Below are 20,738 nucleotides of genomic sequence, written 5' to 3' on the forward strand. Positions count from 1 at the left end.
TACTCAAATCCCCTTTCAAAGTATTAAAGATCTTCTTGTTCATGACCCTAAACAAAGCTCTTATCTTTCTTAACGGTTTGGGTCAAAGGTGCGGCTATGGTACTAAAATCCTTCACTAATCTCCTATACAAACCTACTAAGCCATGAAAACTTCTCACATCTTTATGGACGGTCTAGGAAAATTCCTAATTGTGTCTACCTTAGATTCACGAACCTCAACCCCTTATCACTACAACATAACAAATTAATCTTGTCAACACAAAAAGTGCAACTCCCAAATTAGCATACGAGAATTCTTTTCTAAGAACATAAAAAATGTGCCTAAGGTGTTCCGCATGTTCCTCAAGTGTCTTGGAGTGTACCAGAATATCATCAAAGTAAACAACCACAAACATACCAATGAAAAACTTCATAACAGGATTCGCTAGTCGCATGAAAGTACTAAGAGCATTAGAAAGAACAAATGACATAACCATCCACTCATATAGACCAAACTTCGTCTTGAAGGTGGTTTTCCATTCGTCACCATGATTTATTTTATTTGGTGATATCCACTTCTCAAGTCAATTTTAAGTTGTTTTTGAAAACCACTCAATTCATCAAGTGAATCATGTACCCTAAGGATAGGATGATGATACTTTCAGTGATCTTGTTGATGGCTCTAAAATCAACACACATTATCCAATTTCCATCCTTCTTTGGAATAAGTATGACAGGTACCACCCATGGGCTCAAACTCTGACGAACAAATTTCCATTTCTAGATGTTCTTCAACTTGCTTTTGAAGTTCCCTTGGTAGCTCCCCCGGAAAGACATCTTCATAATCTTTCAAAAGAGAAGAAATTGAATTAGGTAAGGTAGAAAGAATGTCACCAGTAAGAAAACAATAATATTTATGAAAAATAAGAAAGATAGTAGGCTCATGGGCAACTCCCCTCAAGGGTTTGCGGTCACTATCCATGAATGGCACCATCAGTTTCTCCAATTGTTTCACTTTCTGATACAAAAAATGAATCTTTCACTCATTTCTCTCTCTTTACCCCCATTTCCTCCTCTTGAATTGTCAATCTCATCAATAATGTCCTTTGGTTGTATAGTTTTCACCTTGTCCCTCAATTCTCTCATTTTCCTATAATCTTCACTTACTTGAAATGGTGTTAAGAGACGATGAGTGTACTTTTTTCCATCCTTGGTAAGATTGTAATTGTTGGTCCTTCCATAATATTTAGTATATCTATCATATTACCACGGACGCCCCAAAAGTAGGTGACAGGCTTGCATAGGCACCACTTCCCCCCACAATTCATCTTCATACTTGCCAAATGAAAACTTGATGTTTACCATTGTGGTGACTCGAAGATCCACACATTCATGTATCCATTGAAGCCTATAAGGTGTTGGTTGGAAGATCAATATGATCAAGTAAGGAAGAACTCACTACATTTTCACAATTCTTATCAATGATAAGTGCACAAGTGTCCCAATCTTGCATCTCCCATGAAAATGGTTCTATCTTTGCCCTTGATCCTCCTTCACAATAGCCAATACTTTCCTTGTCACCAAGTACTTTCTAGGGTCATCTTCATGAAGTTCTTGATATTTACTTTCACTTGCTTCATTACCATTCACATATTCTTTGTCACTAGCTTCGGTTGCATAACCACCATCTTCCATCACAATGATAACTCTTCGGTCTGGACGATCTCTCATAAATTTACCAAGGCTTTGATATTTATCACATCACACGGTGTGGCGGGTTCAGCGACTCAATTCTTCCAGTTTCGGGTTGAAGCTATTTTTAAGCCATGTTGGGTATTTATAAAGTTGTTGATTTCTTATAAATACTATAGCAACTCGGCTTAAGCGAGCTTCACATAGTCAATCTCAAGTCCAGATATTGAAAAGAAGTTGCATTAGGTTGATGAAGAATGTAAAGATAATTTAAGTATAATGAGTCCTCCGAATATTTAAAGTTATATACATAGGATATATAATAACCAACTCCATTTAGTTTGAAATCGAGGCATACTTTGATTGATTGAGTGTAGATATATATGTTCTTACTTTTAACAATACATGAAAATCTCACTATATATGATTATGGGTGTGTTTGGTAGGACGAAAAATGTTTTTCAAGAAAATACTTTATCAGAATATAAGTGGTTTTTCTACTCATTTTCTTGTGTTTGGTACGCAAGTTAGAAAATATCATTTTAAGAGCACTTGCATATACTCAAAGCAAAACTACTATGAAGTTTTTGAATCCGGAATGCAAATTTTGATGGTTGGGAGGTGTGCCGGGGGGGTAAGGGGTAAGGGGTAAGGGGTAAGGGTAGGGTAAGAAAATATTTCTTTTTATAAGAACTTTATAAAAATATATAAAATAGAAAATTAGGGGGGAGGGGTAGTAAAAAACCAAAAAAAAAAAATTAATTTTTTTTGGAGGGATGGGGCTCGAGAGTGGTCGCGGGGGGGGGGGGGGGGGGGTTTGGGGGGTGTGAAAAACAAAACACTTTTAAAACTTAAAAAAAAAAAAAAAAAAAAGGAGGGAGGTGTTGGGTTAGGGAATGCGTTGGTGTGTTTATATTAATCCGGAAAATATTTTTTCTTAAATTTTTATGGAAAATATTTTTCAAAATTTTAAGTGCAACCAAACAACAGAAAATGTTTTTGTCGTACCAAACACACCCTATAATTAGTATCTTTTGTTTTGTGGGAAGTAGGGATCTTTAAGTAAAGATATTTTGGAACATGTGCAACAATAACATATTTAGTGGGCCCAAAGTTAATTTCAACCTCATCATCCGCATGTGCCAGAATGGGCTCAAAGATGTAGTCATTGCAAACTTTTTCAACCAACCAACCGAAGTTCAAAGATTCTTCCTCTTCCAAGATACTCGGGAATCTAGCTCATGGATATTCATTCCCTAGCTTCACCTTCCTTCACTAATGGAACGATCAGCACAAGAATTTATGAATCAAGATCACATTCTCGATGGACAATATTATCATTATGGCATCAAGAAAAGAAGACAATTTTCTTGAAATACAGAATGTATGATGTCACTCTAATCTCTCTAGCTAACTAGCTGTCCCTTCAACTTCAGTTATCATAGATAATCTGACACTTCAATATTTCAATTATAAATTCTGTTTGTGATCAGCAGTAGTTCATATTATCAGCACAGCCAACGTAGACAAGAATGGGTACCAAATTCTTGGAAAATTTCAGCAACACAGGGGAAAGAATGCTCTGCAAATGCAAAGGTAGAGGAAGAGATACAGAAAAGTTACAAGAAAAAAGGCACAGTAGCAGGTGCTGTTGCTCTAATCATTGGAACAAGTATTGGTTCCAGGATTCTTGCTCTTCCCCAAAAAACTTCTCCTGCGGTAACTATGTTTCTCTTTGTAAATTCAACCTTTTATTATTAGGCTATCATATTAACACTCAAAACTTAAGTCCTATTAATTATAACGGTGCATATTTTGAAACTAGAGTTTTGAGTGGCAATGCAAAGTCTTAAAGTAGATTCTTTTGTATACAATAGCAAGATTCCCAATAGTGGTATCCAATCTTTTGTTTAGCTCATAATAAGTGTTTTTTTCACACTCACCATATGATTAGTAAAAGAACCTGCCTCCCCATATGGATCGATGATCTATAAGTTGGACTTTTAAGCCTTATTTCTGTCTTTTTCTTCATAATGATGGTGTCTAGATCAGTTAGAGGCTTAGAGCGCACCTTGCTTGTTTCACTGAGTACCTGCTATCTCCCATCGAAGCAGATGTACCAAGTAAATTCACCCACCAATGCTTAGACCAATGAGAATCTCTAATTAGATTTATATTTGTGGATGGAAATGGAACCTCTATAATTGTTATCCTAGTCAAAAGAAATAAGCACAAACTTATAACCATTACGTTGATGAGCAGATTCTTAAGTTATTGCTGATAGTTGCTTAAACGAGTAGGATATAGAATGGTGGATTTGGTAAGCAAAAAGTAAAGATCACCCTTATCCGTGGCACAAGATTACAGCATTGTTTATCTTGTCAATTGCAGGGTATGACCCCAAGCTCAATAGCTATGACAATGTGCTGGGCATTTCTACTAATCGAAGCGCTTATACTAGTTGAAATTAATGTGGGTTTACTCAAAAAGAACAAAGTGACAATTGAAGGCAGTGAGCTAGAGATCATCTCCATTAGAACAATGGCTCAAGAAACACTAGGAGAATGGGGTGGAGCCTTGGCTACACTAACCTATCTCTTCTTAGGATATACTTCAATGATTGCTTACATTTCCAAGTCGGGTGAAATCCTCTGCCATTTGATAAATCTCCCACAATCAGTTTTGGCCTTTTTCTTCACTTCCCTCTTCAGTATTCTCATCTTTGTAGGTGGGACAAAAGCCACTGATCAAGTCAACCAGTGGCTCACTGCTCTTATGATAGGTAACTATGATAAATTCAGCTGGCCTTTCTTGTTTTCCTTCCAAGAAAATGTGATAATCGAGATAAAATCCAAACAGGATTGCTTGTGGCGATTGAGGTTATAACCATTCTGTATGGAGGGTGGTCAGGAGATGAAGGAAGCAGTGACTGGGGAAAAGTTCCACCAACGATACCCATATTGATATTCTCTTTAGTCTACCATGATCTAGCTCCTGGTGAACACAATTTTTTTTTTTCGTGCTTTCTCCTTTCTTTTCTTTCTCACCAATTTGTGATTGATGTGTGTTTGCAGTTCTGTGTGCTTACTTGGAAGGTGATCTGAAACGAATAAGAGCTTCAGTGTTGATTGGTGGTTTGGTTCCACTCCTGGCATTGCTTGTTTGGGATGCAATTGCCTTTGGCCTTTCATCACAGGTTGATCAAGTTGCTGACCCTCTTGAATTGCTCCTGAGGTCATTTTACATTCTTTATTGACTTTTTATCAAGTGCATTACCAAGTCTTAACTGATATGAGCGTCTTGACTTGCTATCTTTTAAAGGACAGTTTTCTTACACAATACATTTTCAGGGTGAAATGGAGTGGAATGTCATATATGGTACAAGCATTCTCTCTTCTAGCTGTGGGAACATCCCTAATTGGTACTCTTCTAAGTTTCTCAGAGTTTCTCAAGGAGCAACTCAATAACCTTAACCTGCAACCAGATGTATCCACAAGATCAGATTTACAGGTAACATTTGGGATTTTAGTGTTTAGTGTCTGATTCTCAAAGAAAGAGTATCTAAGTACTTGAATCTTAATTCCTAGCAGAGATCAAATTCTCAGCTCCGTCTAAGAAAATGGTGGAGAAGAAACAATTTAGGCTTCACAGCAACAGCAATTGCCATCGCTCCCCCTCTTCTTGTGTCGACAACAATTCCAGATGCATTTTCCGCTGCCACAGATATAGCAGTGAGTTTAAATTCTCACGTCCCATTCAATAAAGCTAGCTAACATTAGAAAGCTCTTTTGATATTGATGCTTCATTATAATGTAATGTTTGCAGGGCGGTTACTGCATGACAAGTTATATGGCATCCTACGGCTATGCATAATAGTGAAGGAAACGACAGTGAAAAGATAAAATCAAGAGCAAAACCTGCCCTCCTCTCTACAGGATTAGTTGCTTGTGGTATAGTTGTAGTGCAAATTCTTCAAGACCTCTCTATGTTGCATTCGTGAAGTGCATCAGACTGATGCTAGACATTGTAAATAATGTAACTAGAGAATGAAATATCTTCTCAAGATCGTAGAAAGGAAAAGCATCTTGAGACTGCACATTTATCAACAGAAAGACAGTCTCACTCCTTTTTTACAGCTGCATCACTTCGTACAACATTAAACATGCAGAGACAAGGTCATTACGTAACTCGGATTCTAGATAAATAAGAAACTGCCATGACTAGACACTGAACCTTGGTTTCTGATCTTAAGTTTACAAACACAGGTAGAAAGGAGCTCGAATGAGCTGTGCTTTATTCAACAGACCAAGAAAATAAATAATGACAACATACAATACAAATGGTGAACATCCATCGGACTCATCAAGCAAGAGCACCATAAGTAGGGGGGGAGCATAAATCGGCAAAATGACATTAAGCTTGACCCACTGCATCCACAGAAGATCTTAGTTCTTCACTGTGGTTACATGCCTCAGAAGCATCTGGACAACATCAGAGGAGACTCTTGACGCTTCAGTCTGCAGGTGCTCGATCTTTTCATTTGTTTCTGCCTCAAGACGTTTGACATTAGCACCTGAGTCACCACTAGTCTGTAAACAACAGAAATCAGGAACCATGCTTCGTCAATGATAGAGAAAAGAAGTCAAACCCATTGCCCAAAACATCCCCTTTCACCGACGACCCCACAAGGGCAGAGAACAACAACAACAACAACATACCCAGTGTAATCCCACAAGTGGGGTCTGGGGAGGGTAGGATGTGTGCAGACCTTACCTCTACCTTTGTGGGGAGTAGAGAGGCTATTTCTGATAAGACCCTCGACTCAAAGACAGAGAAGTTGGAAAATAGATGCACTTCTAAATGAGGCTATCGTTACAGTCAGCAATTGAGGGTTAAATTTGGACGGACTTTTTCTATCACCACTTAGAAACATGCTAGAGCAAAAAGTAACCATATTTAAAAATCTAGGAGGACAAGAAAACATATAGATGGGTTTGCTCAAAAGGCAACAATGTAATACGTTTCTTATCCTTTTGGCTAAGATCAAGTGTAAAATGCAGCAAGTAAATTGTAAGGCATTTAAAAGGAGGACAAGATCTGGGAGAAGTCATGATTTCTGCGGACATACAAGTTGATACCATTCTTGTGCGAATGGGATCTTCTAGAAACTATTTGTTTCCTAGTTACCTGCTCAAGCTTTCTCTTAAACTCAGCCTCCATGTAAGCACGGAATTCAGCTATCTCTTTCTCGGCTTCTTCCTTGGCCTGCTTCAATCTAGCCTGTTTAGCTGCACATGAAACTCACGTTAGCACACATGCCCCATTTATAAACCTAAGCCCAAGCATTCACAGTGTGCCAAATGATAAGGTCAAGAAGACCGGAGACACAGCTTATACTATAAGTTAGACAAAAGAAATATAAGATACCAAGCTATGACATTTCATTTTTGTTTGATCAGTTAAGAGAAAGATATCAAACTATAAGCGTTTGGTCAACAATTTTGCCAACTACAAGTCTACAACTCAATTATTACCTAAAACTGTTAACACAACTAGCTTATGCTATCTCTAGGCAATGAAAGCATACAAAGGCAATAAGCATGCATAACACGACAGGACAAATAAAAGTGCACCATAATGGAGACGGAAAGTATCATAGCGATATGAATTTGCAGCAACGGAGACAAGACTTGCAAATAGCTTATGGATATTGGCCAATATTTCCCCTAATTGCTAGGTGAGGAGTGTAGTTAAACCAACAAAGTTCCAGGTCAAAAAGTAAGAAAACTGGATCCCTAAAGGAGGTAAAAGCAATTACCAGTCCTGGCAGTATTGACGATGTGTTGGGCTTCCTGCTCGGCAGCTAAAAGTTGTTGAATTCCATTCTGGCCAGCCCTGCTAGATTCCATTCTCGTCTATAAAACTCAAACAACTGCAATGAAGAATGAAATGTATCTCTTCAAGACTCTGGATAACATTTGAGACATAACAACTAATTATCAGAAATTAACATGAATTACCATGCATGAAAATATATCCAGAAAGAAAAGTCATAAAATCTGTATTGCAACATTAAGATCGACTTTGTCAAGAAAAGATTTATAAGCAATGGGTATTCAGTTAATTTAATAGTAATAACATCGTAAGCTTAATAAGATTGTGAGTCAAACAGAAAAACCACAAGCAGTTAATCTATCGCACTATCAGATTCCAAGAGTAGAATAGCATGTGTTTTAGTTTATATATTTTTGCAGGAGAAGACATTAAACATCTATTATTGATTTATTATATAGAGCACAGTGACACATCTATTATGGTATATGGTGTGGAACCTTTTTGTTTTCTTGTACATTTTTGGAGCAAGTATGAAATTCCAATTACTGTCGACACTTTATTTGTTTTCATGGAGTCATGTCTTTGTGTAAGATTCTCTATAATTTTTGTACACATTTATAGATGGGAATTTTCCATTTTAATCAATTTTGATTAAACGTATACGGCTGATTACTCAAAGAGGCAAACGAATGTTGACATGGATCCTATGCAGGACGGGGTAAATATATGCATTTCCACTTTCCAATGTAAACATATTTTGGTCAATAATTTTATGCTATAATTTTTTTTAGTGTTGATGGCTTTATCAGGTCATAGAAATTTCAGAATAGTGTTTTGGCACCAGTTCTTGACTTCTTATAGTAGTTTATCACCCATCTTTCCACTCCTACTTAAATGATTAAGAATTTGTAGTCCAATATTTACTAGTTCCAAACCTAACCAATCTAGAATAATCAACTTGGAGCTAACGGATTAAAAGATTATGCGCTAAATAGTAAATAAGCAGAGAAAGCTATTATCATTCTTTTCTCAAAACACAATCTTTCTACTCAAGCAACTATTTTCTAATCTTAGAAGTTAGGATTCATCCAGGTTTCCTTCCTTTCTTTTCATCCTTTCTCTTCTTCATCCACTCTTTGGTTAGACGCAATCTACCCAATCTTGGTAAGCCCGATTCATAACGTAACACCAAAACCTGTATCCACAATGTGTCATGTCAACAGGAGGCTAGTATACTTTCTACTATATCCCATCTTAGCCTCAGTTCTACCTTAGACAAAAATTACCGGTTCGTTCTCTCTCTCTCTCTTCTTAAACTTAACAGTATGAAACCTTGATATCAAGTACATATGGAGCGTGAACGATCAGCTGATTCAGTCCATGACCTATAACTTAATGTAATTGGATTAAAGAACTTGAATAACAGGATTCCAAGAGTCGTTTAAACGCTTCTTACTTTTTTTTTTTTCCTAGTCAAATAAAAATTTGGAACCATAAAGCTGAACACTAGTAGTGTGGAAAAATTCTTTTTTTTTTTTTTCAATTAAACCCTTTACATTTGAATTAAAGAAACAAAAACTGGATCTTTAAAAGTTTATTGTGGACGAAAAATTACTTTCAAACTCCAAAGTAAACCACAAGATCCCTGCCATCAGAGACACCAAATTGTAAAGTTTAAAAGCAAGGCAAGAAAAACAATTACTAATACTCCCTCTGTTTCAATTTGTTTGTCTTACTTTCTTTTTCAGTCCATTTAAAAAAATGCATCTTTCCTTTTTTGGCAACTCTTTAATTCCAACTTTCCACATGTTCAACACCACAAGATTAAAGAACATTGGTACATGTTACATCTCTTTAGTTTAAGACCACAAGATTCAAAAATCTTCTTTACTTTCTTAAACTTTGTGTCAAGTCAAAACCAGACAAATAAAATAAAACAAAGAGAGTACTAATACTTCTAAAATTTATGATCTAAATCAAACCTTAGACATTTGTGTGACTATAAATCATTTCATTAAGAGTAAAAAGAAAATTTTAAAGTGAAGTTATTTCGAATTAAAAAAATGCAACATTCTTTTTGGAACAGATTAAAAAGAAAAGGGTGTCACATAACTTGAGACAGAGGGGAGTACTATATACTTCCATCATCAGATCATGATAAAAAGCAGCTTATGAAAATGGACCGCCACCACATAATATATAAAAAAAAAAAAAACGGAAAATTCAAATCTGGATCAGAAACCTATAAACATGAGGCAGGACAGTGAAAACAGATAGAGTAATTATTATTACAAGGTAAAATCTTCCTAAAATCACTTCAACAGGAACTATATATTCGTCATTACGTAACAAGTCAAACAGAAGAAAAAATCAAGTTGACTTAAACAAAAGATCGGAGTAAAAAACAATGGTCAAAACAAGTCAAATTACAATTGGATCCAGATCTAGTCCAGAAAATGAGATCCCTAATGCTAAAAAGCATTTTGATGTCTACTAATACAAGAGAGAAAAAGGGAAAGTTGAGTGAAAGAAGAAAAGGAGAGTACCTTTGTTTGTGGAATTGGAGTTGAGAATTGGCTTCAGAGAAAGTTTGAGGCCTTTCTTTGGATTTTGTTTCACAAGAGACTACCTACCATACACCTTATATTTGGACTATATTTTTCTCTTCTCTTTTTTCCTTTTTGCCTATTTTTTTGGACATCTGACAAAAGATGGACCTATTGGGCGATAGACACGTCAGTGCATTCAAATTAATAATATTTCCATTTCACTTGTAGCTCAAAATATACCCCTTGTTCTATTGCAAATAGTTCAAATATATCTCTTTATACTTTCTGTCCAAATATACCCCTTTCATTATATTTTGGCATAAATTTGCTCTTGATTTTGACGGAGAAACAAGTGGTACGCTCAGAATTAAATAACCAACAAAAACAACATATCCAATTTAATCCCACAAGTGGGTCTGTGAAGGATAGTGTACGCAAACCTTACCCCTACCTTGGCAGGTAGAGAGGCTGTTTCTGATAGACCCTCAGCTCAAGTAAAGCAGAAACGACATCAGGATAGCATGAAAAGTAAAACTAAAGAGAAAGAGACAAGTAGTAATAGAAAACTAAAAATAAAACATGACGGAAATAATATTGATCCTATAAGAAAGGAAAATAATACTAATCCTACTACTAGCCTTCAACCCTAATCCTCAACCACCACACCCTCCTATCTAGTTTCATATCCTCGATAAGCTGAAGATTTGTCATATCCTGCCTAATATCCTCTACCTCTACTCTAGCCTTCCATCGCCAGTCTCTCACACCTCCTCACTGAGCGTCTATGCCTCTCCTATGGACATGTCCGAACCATCTCAGCCTTACCTCCTGTATCTTGTACACCACGGGGGTGTTACACCTCGAAAAAATTTCTGTTAATGCACAGTGAATAGGCTAACGAAGAGCACGAAGTATATGGTATTTCGATAAGTAAGAGATAGCATTTGATGACCCTAATTGAGATTTCAAAGACATTCGAGGTAAGAGGAGAAAGTTTGCCACGAGAAGGCAAGGCATACGATATGTATCGGAAAAGATTTACGAGTAACAAGTTAATGATGATTTAATAGTGTCTGGGAGAAGAGATATAACGTTCCTTAGATTGTTAATGAGGTGTTAAGCAAGTATCAAGAAGGTTCCATAAGGATTGGAGGTCAAACGAAGTGACGAAAACAAGATCAGAGAAAAGATGGGTTATACGGCCGGTTATACGGCCCGTATAATGTTATACAGACCGTATAATGGTCCGCAGAATTGTCACAGTGAAGGTCCCTCACTGATGGGATTATACGGTCACTTATACGGACCGTATAATGTGCCGTATAATGGTCACAGAAACGAGATGTTGAAGGGGTGATTTCACGGTCACCACTATATATACCGTATGAGCGTCCGTATATTTTCCCCGACGGATCGATTTTTAAGTTATTAAAAAGGGGACTAAGTTCATTATTTCATTTCATTTTTCACCTCTTCTCTCTCTCTAACACTTCTCCCACAAAAAAAATTCAAGGAATATTAGTGATCAACTTCATCAAACTAAGTGAATCAAGTGTAAGAAACCCATTAAAGTTCATCCAAGACAAGAATCCAAGTGAAGGAGAAACTAGGGTTTTGCTCAAGTGAAGTGTTTGCACCCAAGGGTCATTCCTACACCATCTAAGGTAAATTTTATGGTATTTCCATGTTGTTTAAGGTATTGAAAGTTGAAACACTTGGATTGTAGAAGGATATAGAAAATGGGTCATGAATGTAGGAATAGTGTCATTTTTGAGTAATAGTTTGGATTGAGTCATGATTCTTGATGTGTTGTGATTATGGTTATGTTATAAATGATGTTAAGAACACGGGATAGACATTGTATATGAAGGGATGTAATCGTGTGCTATGACCATGAATATGGATGATTGGAAGTGAATTGAGAAGTAAGGATAATGTATGTGAATAAAGAGTATTGTTATGACGTTGAGAATGTTATTATTGATGTTTGGGAGTTGATATATGATATAGAGGAAGTCGTATAAATAAAGGAGATGCGGTCCAATTTTCTCTAGCTTTAGTCATGTATGCTAAGCTATCGATTTTCTAATGATAGTATAACTCTAATGAAGGTGAAAACGTGAGCATTGAAGGAGAACGTGCAAGTGATAGAATAGTTGAACGGAAAGGTATGTAAGGCTAACCCTTCTTTCATCAGGCATGGTTCTTTGGCCAAATATCTATTCTTCTATGAGCCTATGATGTCCTCCAAATGATTCTATCTTTAAGAGCTACTAAGCTTATGATTCTCGATATGACACGATTGTGCTAAATTCCTCCTATGATGAGTAATCCTCTAAGGATAGATATAATGAACGATGATACTAATGATGCTAAAGATGCTTATGAGCTTTTATGTATATGTGTCTATGTATGACTATTATGTATATATATATATATATTGCGCGCACCACTGCAGTTGGGTATGGATAACCCTGAGCCTTGGTAGGGCCAGGTATGTATAACCCTGAGCCTTGGTAGGGCCAGGTATGTGAAACACCGAACCTTCGTGGTCGGGTATGCTATGTAAATGCTATGTATATGATATGAATATGAATACGAATATGCTATGACTACGTAAATGCTATGTATATGAATATGTAAATGAATGCGAGTATGAATGGGAATATGACTACGAATACGAATATGGATATGGAATGTAAACGAGATCGGATATGGATATGGATGTATGTACACAATCACGCATTAGAAATGGAAAGTCCCTATGAAAAGAAAGTAAGTGTTTATGACGATGATACTACTATCTCCTATCCTATGCTATTTCTTATATTGTCTATTATGCTTTCATAATGATGTTAATTATGCTTTACATACTCGGTACATTCTTCGTGCGCGTCCTTTTGTTTGTAGAATATTCGTCATGCCGCCAGTGGCAGGGAGACAGACTTGATCCATAGCTTTATTACTCAGGGACTACATAGCGGAGCTCCATTTCATTCGGAGCTACAACTTTTGGTACTTATTATTTTGTGTACATATTTATGGGCATGGCGGTCCCTGTCCCTTTATATATATGACATACTCTCTAAGGCTCGTAGACATGTGTATATGGTTAGATGTGTTTGGCAAGCTATATTTTGGATATCATTTTGTTAGCCTCGTCGGCTTATGTACATCCTTATAGGCATTGTTATTGATGTATATATATATATATATATATATATATGTGTGTGTGTGTGTGTGTGTGTGTGTGTGTGTGTGTGTGTGTGTATTGTTGCCCATTAGAATTAGTATGAATAATGGATGAAAAGTATGATTTAGCTATGTGGCTTACCTAGATGTAAATGTGAAAGTATGTTAAGAGGTGCCCGGGTGGGTTAGCACCGGGTGCCCGTCGCGGCCCTCCGGTTGGGTCGTGACAGGAGGCCACTCCTACCTTGTCCTGATTTTCTTCATTTCTCTCCTAATAAGCCCACGTATCCATCTCAACATCCTATTTTCGCAACTTTCATCTTCTAGATATAAAAGTTCTTGGCTGGCCAACACTTCGCCCCATACAACAGCATCGGTCCAACCACGATTTTGTAGAACTTACCTTTAAGTTTTGGTAGCACCTTCTTATCACACATAACAACAGGTGAAAGCCTCCATCTCAACCACCTTGCTCTAATACGATGTGTGACATCCTCGTCAATCTCCCCATTACCTTGAATTATAGCCCCAAGGTAGTTGAAACTCACTTTCCTTGGGAGGACTTAGGAATCCAGCCTTACTTCCACGTTAGCGTCACTCAGCACCACACTGAACTTGCAATCCACATACGCTGGATTATTCTTGCTCAACCTAAAAAATTTAAACTCCATAGTTTGTCTCCAAACTTCCAACCTGACGTTCACTTCGCGCTGCGTCTCGTCTATCAATACAATATCATCCGCAAATAATATGTACCATGACACCTCCCCTTGAATAAAATTAAATAACTTATCCCCAATTTTAATTACCTGATTTCCTTAGAAATTTACTCGTTTAACCCATCCCTAACCCAATTCCTTCACTTTGACTTCTGTTCTTTTCATGCTACAGAGAAGAAGAAGAAGAAGAAGAAGAAGAAGAAGAAGAAGAAGAAGAAGAAGAAGAAGATGATGATGATGATGATGATGATGATGATGATAATGATGATGATGATGATGAAAAGGCAGGAAGATGTAAGATCATTGGAAGCATGATGAAAAGGCAGGAAGATGTAAGATCATTGGAAGCATGAGTAATTCTTGCCTCTAACACAACATCTTTTTGGTTTTGGTTTACTTTGATTACATGTTGAAGATTGCCTAAAATTATAAATCTTTGGAAAGTAATGGGTTATTGGGGTTGGAACAGTTTTGTAGGAAATGAAAATACCTTGATATTCAGCTTTTCTTTTTATTTATTTGAACACCATGAAAGATTAAAAATGGCATGATGCTTTAGATTTTTATTTATTGCATCTAAAATATTGTTCGGTCCTTAGTGGTTCTGCCTTGATATTTTAACCTGCTTTGAACCTCTTTTGCAATCTCTTTCTTGGTAAAAGGATTTTTTCTTTCTATTGATTGTCTTGCACTGACCTCAACTTGCTTAGAATCTAGGTATAGTAGTAGATGCTGTTATGGTGGATCTGCACAGCGTTTCTTGTAAAGTCCTGACAGGTCACATAAAAATAAATGTGTTTAGCTTTCCCCCTTTTCATGCTACAGGGAAGAAGATGAAAATAAAAGAACTCAAAGTGGGAGGAACGGGTCAGGGATGGGTTTCTAAGAAAATTGGGTATTTAAAATTGGGAGTGGGCTATTTGATTTTGAGCTTGCCACGTGTCTCTCCGTCAAAATTAAGGGCAAATTTGTGCCAAAGCATAATAGGAGGGTTATATTTGGATCGAAAGTATAAGAGGGTATTGTAATACCTCAGACTTCTCAACGTACCTAAGATTAAGTTGAAGTCGATGAGGTTACTTGAATATAGAGGAATAAGGGTATAGTTGCTGCTTAAGGTGAAAGTGTATGCAAATGTTAAGTCTAGTTAAGGTAAATGAGATTCATAAACGAATGAGGCGTCTGATGTGCCGTGAAATTATGGCACATTCGATACTTTTTGGCTATAAGTTTTACTTATTTTTGAGCAAGTCTAGGTCGTTTTTGATGTGTTTGTGACATGTTGCGGTGTTTAACCGTGATTCGAGAGCAAGTCGTGAAAATGGAGTGAAAAAGATGTTCGAAAGAGAAATTTCTGATCAAGAGAGTTATACGGAGGAAAATACGGACTGTAGAATATTCACGGTCCGTAAATCCCATCTTACATGCTCAACAGAATGAGTCTTTGGATGAAGCAAATGTCCGAGCAAAAGTACGGACCGTATAATATTTACGGTCCGTAAAATCCACCGTATATTGGTTCCAGAAGAGTTGTTAAGACAAAGAGATTTACGGGCAAGTTATACGGACCGTATAATATTTACGGTCCGTGAAAGTTGATCGTACATTGGACCACTGGAGAGATTTCACGGAAGGCTTCCATTGATTCTACGGACCGTATAAAAAGTACGGTCCGTACATTGGTCCGTCGAGGGCAATTTTGTCGATCCCGCTTTTGCACGGTTTTGACTCTTATAAATACCGATTTTAGGTTTCTGTATTATCATTCATTACGAATTCAGTTTTCTTTTTCCTTAGTATTAGCACTCATATTTTGAAGTCTTTTGGAGATTACAAACAATTAGAATTCAAGTCTCTTCAATTCCAAACAATCAATTGTAAGCATTATGTTTTCTATTACTGCTTATTATTCTTCTCCTTCTATGAGTAGCTAATTTCCCTTACTAGGGTTGTGAACCCAATTGATGGGTGTTTTGTGATTGGGTTGTGATTGATAGAGACATAATGGATTATTAGGGTTTGTTTATTCTTCATTCTTCATTCATAATTAATGGTTGCAAACATTGATTAACGCTATAACCCTTGATTTATTTGGAAAAATAATTAGGGTTGGTAAGAATAAACAACAAGAACTCAAAGCTTTAAACTTTGTTTAATAAATTCACTCAGGAATAAGAAGAATTTACTTGGCATGACTAATCGTTCTTCATAGTTACTTTCTTATATTTGGGAAAATCATAGAAAGAAATAATCTTTATTTGTTGGGAAATAGTAGAGATTCATATAGGGATTAAATGCATTCATATAATGATCCATTAGAAGTATACCAAGATCAATGTCCATGATCATACACTCTATCTAACGAGGACACAACCTTAGTTTATTTTACCATAAATTCACAACCAAAGCAATATTTAGCAATTAGTTACTAAAACACCCAACTTTTACCAAAATCATCGGATTAAGACATTAGACCTAAACATAGCATTCTACGAATTTAGTACCCTTTTCACGCCCTATTCCCTGTGGGATTCGACCCCAACCTTGTTGGGTTACTATATTTGACAACGTCCGCGTTATACCATTAATAGGTGTAATTTGAGCGTATCAAATTTTGGCGCCGTTGCCGGGGAATACGGTTTTGAAATTACTAAATAGTGTTTACTTTATTGAAGTCTTTTGCTTATTCCATCACACCTTGTTTGCTACTCTGTGTAAACCAGGTGAACATGAATCGAATCGGCAAAATCAACGTGCGATAACCGGGGAATCGGTTGAACAATCGGGCTAATGATTCGGATGATGAGAATGTTTTCGATGAGCTCGTTCCGGAGGAGGATTATGCATCTACTATTGTTCGGCCTCGAGTTGGAGCTGGCAGTGAAAATTGATTCCTCTCTATATCAGTTGTTGAAGCTTGAGGGATACTTTCGGAACTCTACCGAAAATGACCCTCAACGTCATTTGCAGAATTTTGTGGATGTGTGTGCTAATCACATCCAGAACAATGTTCCACAAGATGCTATTCGGTTGAGGTTATTCAAATATTCCTTGGCTGGAGAGGCAAGAACATGGTTCGAGAAGCTGCCCCGGAATTCGATTACTTCATGGGCAGAGATGGTTGCTGCGTTTCTCACAAAATGGTACCCCCCCTAGCAAGAAGGCTGAAATTCGGGACAAGATCTATGAATTCAAGCAGCGACCGGGAGAACAATTATATGAAGCATGGGAGAGATTCAAGGATTATTTGCAAAAGAGCCCAAATCATGGTTTTTCGGAGAACATATTAATGGAGAAGTTCTACCGAGGGTTAGATCCAGTGTCGCAATCAGTTGCGAATAATGCGGTGATGGTTGTTTCATGAACAAATCTTATCGACGGGTGACCACCATACTTAACAAGTCAACTCATAATCGGGCTTGGCACTCAAACAATGCTGATGTGGTACCGTTCGGTAGTGCTATGATCCAAAATATAGTAAAGGAGAATCAAGATACTCAGCAAACCTTGGCAGAACTTGCAACAAATATTTCCCTGCTGACGAAGAAGTTTGATGAATCCCAGATCAAGAAGGTCAATGTTTGTGAGGAGGAGGCAATTTTACCAAAAGGGATGTACCATACTCGAAGATGGTCCATTCCACGAAGGGCCTCCTATGCGGTATCAAGATGATAATTATGTGAATAACTCTCAAGGGGTTACCAAGAGACGAATTACCGTGGTGGTTATCGAGTCGGAATCAATGGAGACCTCAACAAGGTCAAGGTGCTTATAACAACTCTGGGAACTACAACAATAACTATGGTGGTGCGAACCAAGGGAGCTACAACAACAGCAACAACTTTGGGAACAAGAGTTCCAACCCTTATATACCACCGAAAGGGCAGTCAACAGAGGCAGGTAGTTCAAAGGTTGAAGCAATGCTTGAGAAGATTCTGGCAAATCAGTCTAAGTCTGAAAGAACTTTATCTGGGCTGACAGAGACAGTGGGCTCCCATACAGCAGCTATTCAGAAGCTCGAGTCACAGATGAGGGATATTTCTAGAGAGCAGCATCCTCCTAAAAAGGGAGGACTTCCGAGTGACACTATTCTAAATCCAAAGAATGGGGGAGGCGGTGTAGACCGTGTGTTTGCCATCACTACTAGGAGTGGTAAAATACTCCAAGGGGCTGATAAGAAGGTGATTGATCTTGAGACGATAGATGAAGAAGATGAGGTGCAGTCTGAAGCACCCATTACTGTTGATGAGATGGTTACTGACAAGAAGGGTGCTGATATTGCGGAGATAGTGAAGGCAGATGAGAACACAAGTAAGCAGCCTGTAAAAGGGGCTCTCCGCCCTTTGGCTCAGCTTTTCAAATCGACACCAACTTTTCCTCAGAGGTTGGTGAAGAAGAAGGAAGATGCTAAGTTCGAGAAATTTCATGATCGGTAAGCGCTATCTCTTAGTTTCCCCTTTTTGGAAGCTGTAAAGGAGATGCCCGATTTTGCTAAATATGTGAAGGATTTGCTCACCAAGAAGAAGACGGTTCAACATGAAACCGTCAGTTTGACGCATACTGTGATTTCCATCATCTCAACGACTACTGTTCAGAAAAAGGGAGATCCTGGGGCGTTCACCATTCCTTGTTCTGTTGGGCACCATGATTTTGCTCGCGCTTTGTGTGATAATGGGGCGAGTATTAGTTTGATGCCTCTTACTATATACAAACAATCAGGCTTGGGGATGCCAAGGCCGACTACTATGAGGTTACAAATGGCTGATAGGTCGATCAAAAGACCTGTTGGGGTGGTTGATGATGTACTTGTGCGGGTTGGTAATTTTATGTTGCCCACTAATTTTGTAATTCTTGACTGTGCTGTTGATAGGGACATTCCGATTATTCTGGGGAGATCTTTCCTTGCTACAGGGAGGGCTTTGATGGATTCGGAGAAAAATAAAATCAAGTTCCGAGTCAACAATGAAGAAGTGACTTTTCAGGCCAGCAAGGGATGAAGTTACCCGGTCTTATGAGAGCATTTCGGTAATTGATTTGGTTGACGTTATTGATGAAGCAGTAGAGTTCAAGATAGAAGAAGAAAGTTTGGGTGAAGCTCTAGCTGGTATTCTAGTTAATTTTGATGCTGAAGATATGGAAGGTTATGTGGAGACGGTAAATTCGCTTGCTGGGTTGGGATCATATTCTTACCAACCAAAGAAGCTGAATCTTGATCTGGAAAATAGAACAACTCCTCCAGCAAAGCCTTCGATCATTGAGCCACCTAAATTGGAGCTTAAACAGCTTCCCTCACATCTGAAATATGAGTTCCTTGGTCCAGACAATACATTGCCAGTGATTGTATCAGCTCTACTGACTGAGGAGCAGATTTTATAGCTGTTGGAGGTGTTGAGGGAGTACAGGCGTGCTATTGGGTGGACCATAGCAGACATTCGGGGTATTCCATCTGGGATCTGTGAGCACAAAATCCAGTTGGAGGAAGGTAGCAAACCAAGTGTAGAGCATCAGAGGCGACTGAACGAGAACATGCAAGAGGTAGTTAAGAAGGAGATCATCAAGTGGTTAGATGCTGGAGTGGTTTACCCGATTGCTGATAGTAAATGGGTGAGCCCAGTCCAATGTGTTCCTAAAAAGGGCGGCATCACTGTGGTGCCAAATGCAAAGAATGAGTTGATCCCAACGAGAACCGTGACCGGATGGAGAGTTTGCATGGACTATCGCAAGCTCAACACAGCCACATGCAAGGACCATTTCCCCATGCCTTTCATTGATCAGATGCTTGATAGGCTAGCGGGGCGTTCCTACTATTGTTTCCTTGATGGTTATTCGGCTACAATCAGATCAATATTGCTTTGGAAGATCAGGAGAAGACTACTTTTACATGTCCTTATGGGATGTTTGCATTTAGCCGGATGCCGTTTGGGTTGTGTAATGCACCAGCCACTTTTCGGAGGTGCATGATGTCAATCTTCTCTGATATGGTAGAGGATTACTTAGAGGTGTTCATGGATGATTTCTCTGTAGTAGGGGATTCGTTTGAAGAGTGTCTTGGCCATCTGGGTCAAGTGTTGAAGAGGTGTGAGGAGACCAATCTCGTTCTAAATTGGGAGAAGTGCCATTTCATGGTAAAGGAAGGGATCGTCCTTGGTCACAAAATCTCTGAAAAGGGAATTGAGGTAGATCAAGCGAAAATCGATGTGATTGCAAAACTTCCACCACCTATCTCAGTCAAAGGTGTTCGAAGTTTCTTGGGGCATGCTGGGTTCTGCAGGCGCTTCATCAAAGATTTCTCCAAGATTGCTAACCCAATGTGCAAGCTTCTTGAAAAAGAGGCGAAGTTTGCATTTGATGATAAGTGCCGAAAGGCGTTTGATGAGTTGAAAGAGCGTCTTACTACTGCTCCCATTATCGTTGCCCCTGACTGGTCCTTGCCATTTGAATTAATGTGTGATGCTAGTGGTTTTGCAATAGGTGCTGTGCTTGGGCAGAGGCACAATAAAATTATGCACCCGATCTATTATGCGAGCGAACACCGAATGCGCGGATGAATTACACAGTGACGGAGCAAGAGCTGCTTGCCATTGTGTTTGCCTTTGAGAAGTTTCGGGCCTATTTGTTGGGGTCCAAGGTCGTGGTTTACACTGATCATGCAGCCTTGAGATATCTCATGGCAAAGAAGGAAGCAAAGCCGCGACTGATCAGATGGGCTTCTTCCTTCGAGTTTGACTTTGAGGTCAAAGATCGCAAGTACAGCGAAAACCAAGTTGTCGAC

The 20,738-nt window shown here is 38.2% G+C and overlaps 1 protein-coding gene, 1 non-coding gene and 1 pseudogene across 3 annotated transcripts; 1 reads left to right on the forward strand and 2 right to left on the reverse strand.

Annotated features, from left to right (window-relative positions):
• Positions 1–2,817: 2,817 nt before the first annotated feature.
• Positions 2,818–5,783, forward strand: LOC132059631 (uncharacterized; annotated as a pseudogene).
• Positions 5,770–10,206, reverse strand: LOC132059632 (V-type proton ATPase subunit G 1). Of its 2 annotated transcripts, none has more exons than XM_059452311.1 (4): positions 10,053–10,206; positions 7,490–7,600; positions 6,859–6,959; positions 5,770–6,260 (listed from the first exon to the last, which is right to left on the reverse strand). In XM_059452311.1, the coding sequence occupies exons 2-4, from the start codon at positions 7,578–7,580 to the stop codon at positions 6,117–6,119; spliced, it is 336 nt and encodes a 111-aa protein (XP_059308294.1). In that variant the 5' UTR covers positions 7,581–7,600; positions 10,053–10,206; the 3' UTR covers positions 5,770–6,116. The 2 variants fall into 2 exon arrangements, with proteins under 2 accessions (XP_059308294.1, XP_059308296.1); XM_059452313.1 differs by having other exon boundaries at positions 7,490–7,638; positions 10,053–10,195.
• Positions 10,207–17,133: 6,927 nt separating this feature from the next.
• Positions 17,134–17,239, reverse strand: LOC132061686 (small nucleolar RNA R71). The gene has a single exon (XR_009416109.1). It is a non-coding gene; the product is annotated as a small nucleolar RNA R71 (small nucleolar RNA).
• Between the last annotated feature and the right edge of the window lie 3,499 nt (positions 17,240–20,738).

The sequence above is a fragment of the Lycium ferocissimum genome, chromosome 6, assembly GCF_029784015.1.
Source record: "Lycium ferocissimum isolate CSIRO_LF1 chromosome 6, AGI_CSIRO_Lferr_CH_V1, whole genome shotgun sequence".
Taxonomy (NCBI): Eukaryota; Viridiplantae; Streptophyta; class Magnoliopsida; order Solanales; family Solanaceae; genus Lycium; species Lycium ferocissimum.

Coding starts and splice junctions, on each gene's coding strand:
- LOC132059632 (XM_059452311.1), bottom strand. CDS start 7,580: ATGGAATCTAGCAGGGCTGGCCAGAATGGAATTCAACAACTTTTAGCT. Junction 6,960..7,489: donor CGTCAATACTGCCAGGACTG/GTAATTGCTTTT, acceptor TTTCATGTGCAG/CTAAACAGGCTAGATTGAAG. Junction 6,261..6,858: donor TTAAGAGAAAGCTTGAGCAG/GTAACTAGGAAA, acceptor TGTTGTTTACAG/ACTAGTGGTGACTCAGGTGC.